Source organism: Raphanus sativus, unplaced genomic scaffold, assembly GCF_000801105.2.
Source record: "Raphanus sativus cultivar WK10039 unplaced genomic scaffold, ASM80110v3 Scaffold0720, whole genome shotgun sequence".
In the NCBI taxonomy this organism is placed as follows: Eukaryota; Viridiplantae; Streptophyta; class Magnoliopsida; order Brassicales; family Brassicaceae; genus Raphanus; species Raphanus sativus.
In genome coordinates this window covers 10,001-18,971 of record NW_026616036.1, presented here as the reverse complement: position 1 = coordinate 18,971, position 8,971 = coordinate 10,001, and the positions used below count along the sequence as shown (strand labels likewise).

The following is an 8,971-nucleotide window of genomic DNA, read 5'->3' as shown; positions in this document are numbered from 1 at the left end:
TGCCATAGGCGTGGTCTCTTTTAGACACACTGGTTTTCGAAATTTTCTTGTCATTTTTCAATCAAAGATTGTAATCAAATCATTTAAGATAAGATAAAATTTTATTACTGCTTTCCAGAGATGACAAGATAAAATAAAATGAAAACCAAATCATAAATAAAAATCAGGATGTCAAAATAAAAATAAAACAAAACCGGCCATTCCTTTTAACACTTTGGATATGACTTACATTGATTCTTATTCAATGAATAGATCAAGCTCATTATCTACATGAGTCCACTCGGTTTGTTCTTCTCCAGCTTCAGGAATACTCAAATCAAACTCTTGTCTCAGCTTATGTATGCTTAAGATCTCATCAAATTGCTTGATGTTCTCTGCCTTTGTTTTCTTTTTCTTCTCAATTTCCAACAGTTTGTCGAGTAGATCAAAGTAAGTAGTACACTTACTGGCGTGATATAAAGATATCGCATCACTCGGATGGATAGTCTCACGAGTCTTGGTGAGCTTATCCCTGTTGGTTGTCGACTCTCCAAATAGGTTGAGAGTGTAGGCGATTCTCATAAGGTCAGAGTCATACTTGTTCACAGATTCATAATTCTGGAACTTTATTTCTCGCCATTCTTTTTCTGCTTTATGCAAGAACATTTCTGAGTATCTATTGTTCAATGTATACCAGAGATAATGTGGATCATTGATGTAGCTGTACATCATTTTTAGATCATCACAGAGTTTATCCTTCGTGATCTTGAGGGCATACGACCTCTCACACGCAGGGGTATCATTATCCCACTTGGTACACTTCCAAACTCCTCTGAGTTTTAATCTTCCTGAAGTGTTCATGGTCCACTCAATATAATTATCTCCGGAGAGATTTAGGACACTGTAATCTGAGTTTATTGACATCTGAATTCATCACAAAACGATGATCATTTAGTTTCTCATGCCATCTGGCTATATAAGGAAACAATGTCATGCGCCCATTTAGGCTGCTAAGACCATTCGGTCATCATCAAATAAATCAAGACCATTCGGTCATATATTGATCAAGGCACTCGGCCATATTTAGAAATGAAATAACAATTATACAAACAATCATTTCAATGCAATAACTAATCGACCAGGATGCGAGCAAGAAACACTCAGGAATCTAAAATAAATATCCTAAGGGTTTTAGGGTTTTAGGAGTCGCATAGGTCGATGGTTAAACCCGGGTTGGATAGGTTCGATTGGGGTCAATCCTAAACCGGTTTACCATTAGGTTTAAGATGGTTTATAATTCTTTAGAAATTTTCCTTTTTGGTTTCTGATTTCAAATTATAAAATTTCCTTTTCAAAGTTGGATTAAGAAAATCGATTTCCAAAACTGATTTGGATTAGGAAAATATTTTAGGTTTTCCAAAATTCTTTTTGCTTTTCGAAAATTTTATTTTCTTGCAGGAGATTTAATTCTCAAACAATCAGAGAAGACTAATCAGTTTTAATACATGATTTCGATTTTAAACAATGATCTTAGGGTTCTTTAGTTCATGATTCAATTTTAATACTAGCAACCTAATGATCCGATTTTAACAAGCAATATCAATGGTGGTTTCAAGTTCAAATTATAAACCTCTAGATCAAGCTTAGCAATCGATTTCTAGTTCTCAAAGTATTAACCAAGTTATCAAAAGATGTTTGGAGTTTGATAATTTACCTTAAACTCGATTGATTTGCTCCTTGACTTCTCTTTGATAGCTTAACCTCAATGGATCTTACTGGGATCCTTTGTTTTCCTTAAACAAAATTATCAAAGAGAAGTTAGTAATATCAAAGACAATCAGCTATAAACAAACTAGAGAGAAAAGTTTGCAGCCTTAGGTTTATTTCTGTTCTGACGGCGCGGCTTGTAGCTGTCGTAGAGAACGCGTCTGATCACGGATTGATATGAGGTCTGTGGCGTTGGATTCTCCTCTTCAATAGCTTCAAATTGATATGTCGCACGTCGTCTGGATCGTTACGGTTTGGGAGAACGATCGATTTGAAGTTGAGTCTTTTAGAGAGAGAAATCGGGCAGATTAGGGTTTCCCTGTCCGATTGACTTGTAACGACGATTGCGAACTCGTCTGAACTCGGATTGCGTCGCGGTCTTCGGCGTTGGATTCTTCTCTCCGAGATCTTCAAATCGGTAGGTAGCTCGTCTTCTGGTTCCTCGTGGTTAGGGAGTTCGAGCTGTTTGAAGTCGGCGGCTAAATTAGGGTTTTCTAGGGTTTTTAGGTTTAGCTCGAGTTTTAGGTTAGCTCGTGCTGATAACGTGTTGTAAATGGAAGTGATTCGTCTTTATTAATCTTATGGACTAAAGGTCCATATATATACAAGTTTACAAAGTGAGATAAATGGAAAGATCCTATTTCCAATAGGAAATAGGAAATACATGGAAATAGTAATATCCTAATACATAAATATGGAAAAGTCTAAGTCTTCCTTTCTTTCACTCCTCTTGGGCCGCCAGATCTTGTCTCCTTGGGCTGGGCTTGAGTCGGGCCTGGCCATGTCTGGTTCAACATTGACTTGGTCTGGTCCGGTCCGGTTCGGTCCGGTTTGGTCCGACCAGTAATGATTTGGTCCGGTCTGTCCGGTTTGGACAGAAATGGGTCGATCACATAATTGATTCATAACAGAAAACCTGCGGTTGTTGAGAATGGTCCTCAGGACTGTTGCTATGTCAAGACTGGCGGCTAGACAGCTTCCAAGGTTTGCTTGTTGTGTCTCCAACTTGGCCAAGGATTCATCATTACACTGATCAGTATAGTTCCTCTTTTCACCTGTACCTTTCTCAGCTTCTTTTGGACAAGTCAAGTGAGTTATCATGTCAAAGAAAGTATTGTAAACAAGAATGTTCACAAGGCACAAAACAATACAGCCAGAACCATTAATCTCCAGTTTCAGAAATGCAATATGTTTATCAAAGAACGTGTTATACACTAAGATATCACCAAAGATCAATCCTACACGTTTAGAATATTTATCAGCACACAAATAATCAAGCTCAAACTCAAAGACCTTTGCAGATTTCACAATTTCAAACCTAATATCAAAATGATGCAATTTCGGTTCATGATATTTCTTAGGTTCTTTCAAGGCATATGTAGATGCAAGATAATAATTAGTGACCAGTTCATGCCTAAGAAAATTAACAGCGAAACTCTTTTCTTCAGTTTTAGCAAATGAATCACAAGGTTTTCTAAAACAGAAATCAGATTGTTTTAATTGAAGCTCTAAAACCTTTTCATTGTGATTAAAACTTTTGTTATGTTTCAGAAAACGACCAAGACTCAAAATATGACCAGAAATGTTTTTATTATCAGTTTGAAAACGTTTTTGATCAAAGAGGTTTTCTGGTTTATGTTCTTTAAAAGATTTGAACATGTTATCAAAAACAGATTTTGAAACACAAAAATCTTTTACTTTGTCAAGACCAATGTTGAAAACCGGCTGGTTTGGAATGCCCATATCCGAGATTGACATGGTTTGGTTAGACCAGCCTTAAACCAAATCATACTTATCTATTTTACTTGGTTTTATCTTCTCATGTTTATCTTAGGTTTTACTTTATTATGTTTCAGGATAATCGACTAATGAGATGGGTATGTCCATTATCATTAGGCCCGATCTATTCCTTTTTAGTAAACCGACCTAGAAGCTTATATATAAAGGCTCTAGGGTTTCATCTTAATAACACACACGATTTACACAGCCTCTCTCTCTCTAAAGCCACACGGCAAACACACCTCTCTAGCTAGATCAAATCGTGAAAACCTCAACCAGAACACTCAAGTTTTCACACGTTATCAGCACGACTGATCTACGAGCTACTTGACAACCTCATCGACATCAAACAAAACCCTAAGCCGCCAACCTCTTTCTTTTGTTACTTTGATATCGATTGAAGTTTGATCTCAAAACTAACATACTTGAGTTTTTTGTTTGATTGATTTATTTTAAGGATTCAAAAGGAAATCCTAGGAGCACATCGATCAAGTTAAAAGGTAAGAAACCAATCTCTAAAACTTGTTTACTTGTTTGTTGGATAATCGGTTTATGTTTGAAAATACTAGAAACCGATTACTAGGTTTAATTTGAGGTTCACGATTTTAAACTAGAAACCACCATTGTTCTTGTAAGTTTAAAATCGATCATTAGGTTGTTAATCCTATAATTTGAATCTGTCAAAAGGAACAAACCCTAAAAATTTATGAGATTAAAATTCACATGAAAACCCTAAACCTTTTCCTAATACAAATCGGATATGGAAAATTTCACAATCGGATTATGTTATATTCCTATATCCGATTATGTTAAAATTCCTAACACATACTAAACTAGAAATTTTACAAATCCTTATCCTAATGGTAAAAGCTTTAAAACCGAAATAAACTTGCTAAAACCCTAAAGCCAAATCGATGAGAAACTAAAAAGGAAATAAAACCCTCAAACCCTTATAAGCTATAAATCGATTGCATGGTTTTGCATGGTCCGGTTGTGTGGTACATGTACCTCTTATAGATGATGAGCTTGTATATATTACAAGAGTTGTCCACACAAACCGCATAGGTCGATGATGTTTTCCATGGGAATAACTAGACCTTGTTGCACTCGTCCATATCATATAAATTTCACAAATTTTACAAACCGGTTTCCTATGATATTTGATTGCTTGAAATTAAACATAGAAATTCATGATCTAGGGAAATCGAATTCTCTGATGGACGAGGCAACATATATATTTATTTTTATAAGATCTTACAAGACCTAAAACCAAGCTTGAAATTTTATTTCAGATGCCAAACATTGCAAACTTGGATTTTGAACCCCTAAGTGTAAAGGGTGACAATTACCTTCAGTGGGCTTTAGACATTGAAATCTCCCTCGGAGCCAAAGGCCTAGAGGAGTGTATTGTCGAAGGAAATGAATCAAGTAAGAAAGACAATGCTAAAGCCCTCATGATGATTCGCCATCACATTGAGGAGAGCTTGAAAGCTCAATATCTCACAGTGAGCAATCCATACGAGTTATGGAAAGAGTTGAAATCGAGATATAATCACCAAAAGACTGTGATCCTTCCGGAAGCCATGTATGAATGGACTCATCTCAGGATTCAAGACTTTAAGTCTGTGAATGAATATAACTCAGCCTTGTTCAGGATAGTCTCAAAGATGAGACTATGTGGCGAGAAAATAACTGATAAGCAGCTACTGGAAAAGACTTATCAGACAATGTCATCAAGCAACATGTTGCTCCAGCAACAATATAGGCAGAAAGGTTTCAAGACCTACAGTGCTCTCATAGCCTGCCTATTGCTTGCTGAACAGAATAATGAGTTGCTTATGAAGAATAATGACCTGAGACCACCCGGAACCAAACCTGTTCCTGATGCACATCATGCCTCAAAAGAAGGTAAGAACAACTCCGAAGCTAACCATGTCCAATATGACCAAAGGGGTCGCGGTTCCTCATTTGGAAGAGGTCGCGGCCGTGGAGGTCAGTGGCGAGGACGTGGACGTGGTGGCTATGGGAGAGGGCGTTACAACCCTTATGAGCGCCCAAACCAGTCCAGCAATGGGCGTGGTAGAGGCAGAGGCAATGGGTCGACTACTCGACCACAGAATACAGGAAACTCAGTGTGTCATAGGTGCGGAGTATCTAACCATTGGGCAAAGAACTGCCGAACCCCAAAACACCTGGTTGATCTCTACCAAGAGAGCATCAAAGGCAAGAACCCGGAGGCTCACATGGTATACAAGGATGGCGAGGATGACTTTGATCATGACAAGGATGATCTCATGGAATATGAGACTTCAGACATTCTGAAAAATGACCAAGTTGATTAAAAAGATGCATCAAACGATTTGTGTTTGAATGCTTTGGTGTTTTAGGCTTTTATTTTATTTTTAAGATCTTTGCATTTTATGTTTTATGATTTTATGATTGAACTTTGTTTTATTTTATTTTATAATAATATGAATGATTCAGATTATATTTTATTGTTTAGAATAAAAGAAGTATGGATACACTTGTGGTCGACAGTGGATCAAGCCACACAATTTTAAAGGATAAGAAATTCTTTATTGATCTAACAATGAAAGATGCAAATGTTAACACAATAGCTGGTATATCATCATTGATAAAGGGCCACGGCCAAGCTTACATATTGTTACCAAAAGGGACACATCTAGAAATAGATGAAGCATTGTATTCTCCAGATTCTAATAAAAGCCTGTTGAGCTTTAAAGACATTCGAAAGAATGGTCTTCACATTGAGACTGTTGGAGAAGGAGCCAAAGAGTTCTTGAATATATATGAACTCGGCCAGGATCACAAAAGGGTCTTGGAAACTATACCAGCTATAGCTACTGGCCTTTACTATGCCAAGGTCAGTGTAGCAGAAACTAATGCTATGATAAGCAAAGATATAAAAGAAAATTTTAATTTGTGGCATGACCGGTTAGGGCATCCCGGGACATCTATGATGCGTAAACTCATTCAAAATTCTAATGGCCACAGCCTGAAGGGCAGGCGAGTTATCCCTAAAGTCCATACGTGTGTGCCTTGTGCACAAGGGAAACTCCAAATCCGACCATCAGCAATTAAAGTGACTAAGGAAACCATAGGTTTTCTGGAAAGAATACAAGGTGACATTTGTGGACCAATACACCCACCTAGTGGGACATTTAGGTACTTCATGGTACTCATTGATGCGTCCACAAGATGGTCCCATGTATGTTTATTGTCTACTCGGAATCTAGCCTTGGCTAGGTTGCTGGCTCAGATCATAAGATTAAGAGCACACTTTCCAGACTTTCCTTTAAAGACTATACGTCTTGATAATGCTGGTGAGTTTACTTCCCAAGCTTTTTATGAATACTGTATGTCCATGGGGGTGACAGTTGAACACTCCGTTGCACATGTCCATACACAGAATGGTCTAGCCGAGTCTTTTATTAAAAGGATTCAGATGATAGCTAGACCCTTACTCATGAAAAGTAATCTGCCGACCACAGCTTGGGGACATGCAGTATTGCATGCTGCAGAATTAGTACGCATCAGACCATCTAGTGAGCATAGATATTCACCATCCCAACTCCTATTGGGTCGAGAGCCAGACATCTCCCATCTTAAAACATTTGGATGTGCTGTTTACTATCCAATAGCTCCACCACAGAGAACAAAGATGGGAGCTCAGAGAAGGATGGGAATATATGTTGGATATGAGTCTCCTTCAATTATAAAATACCTTGAGCCAACCACGGGTGATTTATTTAAGGCCAGGTTTGCGGATTGTCACTTTGTGGAATCTGAATATCCAACATTAGGAGAAAATAATAATAAGCTGGTAAAAGAAATAACATGGAATCATACATCCCAAGCATCATGGCAAGATCCTCGAACTCAAGCATGTGATCTTGAGGTTCAAAAGATTATACATCTACAAGAGCTAGCTAATAAATTGCCTGATTCCTTTACTGACCCAAATAGAATGACCAAGTCATATATACCAGCAGCAAATGCACCAATAAGAATTGAAGTCCAAAAGGGACAAAACCAAGTTGCTACAGAGTCTAAGCCACGTATGAAACGTGGTAGACCAATTGGTTCCAAGGATAAAAACCCTCGTATAAGTAAAAAGAGTGCTAAACAAGCCGTGGTTGAGGGGGAGAAGGATCTGGTCGAAGTGGTTGAGCCATCCGTCCCAAGGCTCCGGGACATGGGCGAACCAACGCCCGGACATGATCCGGACGTACCAGTATCCGCGGACATGACCATTGGTACGGCCGGTAAGGGACCTAGTGAGGCTTGGGACGCTAAGACTCAGGGTTCTGAACCTCCGGACAATGAAGAGATCTCTACTAACTATATCATGTCTGGAAAACAATGGAACAGAAAGCATGTCGACATGGATGATATTTTTGCATACAAGGTAGCACTTGAGATCATAGGAGATGATGAGGATCTAGAACCCACGTCCATATATGAATGCATGCAGAGAAAAGATTGGCATAAATGGAAAGAAGCCATAAACGTGGAGTTAAACTCTTTTAAGAAGAGAGGTGTCTTCGGTCCTATAATCCGAACACCAAATGATATAAAACCAGTGGGGTACAAATGGGTCTTTGTGAGGAAGAGAAATGAGAATGGAGAAGTCGTGAGATATAAGGCTCGACTCGTTGCACAAGGATTCTCACAGAGACCAGGAATCGATTATGAGGAGACTTATTCTCCCGTGGTGGATGCAACAACATTTAGATTCCTGATAGCTCTGGCCATAAGAGAAAATTTGGATTTACGGTTAATGGATGTAGTAACCGCATATCTTTATGGACCACTGGACAATGATATATACATGAGAGTACCAGAAGGTATTGAATTACCTAAGAATGCTAAAGGTTCTCGAGAACAACACTGCATAAAGTTAGATAAAGCATTATATGGATTGAAACAATCAGGTCGAATGTGGTACAATAGATTGAGTGAGTACTTACTAAAGGAAGGCTATAAGAATGATCAGATATGCCCATGTATATTCATTAAGAAATCGGACAAAGGCTATGTGATAATAGCTGTGTATGTTGATGACCTGAACATACTCGGAACAACCAAAGAAATTTCTCAAACCGTAGAGTATCTCAAGAAAGAATTTGAAATGAAAGATTTGGGAAGGACAAAATTTTGTCTAGGACTACAGATTGAACATCTAAAGGATGGAATCCTTGTGCATCAAAAGACCTATACAGAGAAGGTTCTTAAAAGATTTAGTATGGATAAGTGTCATCCATTAAGCAGTCCTATGGTTGTAAGATCCCTTGGCCTTGAGACTGATCCATTCCGGCCAAAGGGAGAAGATGAAGAAGTCCTAGGTCCCGAGTTCCCTTACCTCAGTGCCATTGGCGCCTTGATGTATTTAACTACTCATACCAGGCCGGACATATGCTTTGCT

At 38.3% G+C, this 8,971-nt stretch overlaps 2 protein-coding genes across 2 annotated transcripts; one reads left to right on the top strand and one right to left on the bottom strand.

Annotated features, from left to right (window-relative positions):
• Positions 1–237: 237 nt before the first annotated feature.
• On the bottom strand, positions 238–840 carry LOC130502873 (uncharacterized). The gene has a single exon (XM_056997610.1). It carries the CDS (start codon positions 838–840, stop codon positions 238–240), a length of 603 nt encoding a protein of 200 aa, XP_056853590.1.
• A 3,977-nt stretch (positions 841–4,817) lies between these two features.
• Positions 4,818–5,867, top strand: LOC130502872 (uncharacterized). Its single transcript, XM_056997609.1, has one exon. It carries the CDS (start codon positions 4,818–4,820, stop codon positions 5,865–5,867), a length of 1,050 nt encoding a protein of 349 aa, XP_056853589.1.
• Positions 5,868–8,971: the final 3,104 nt, after the last annotated feature.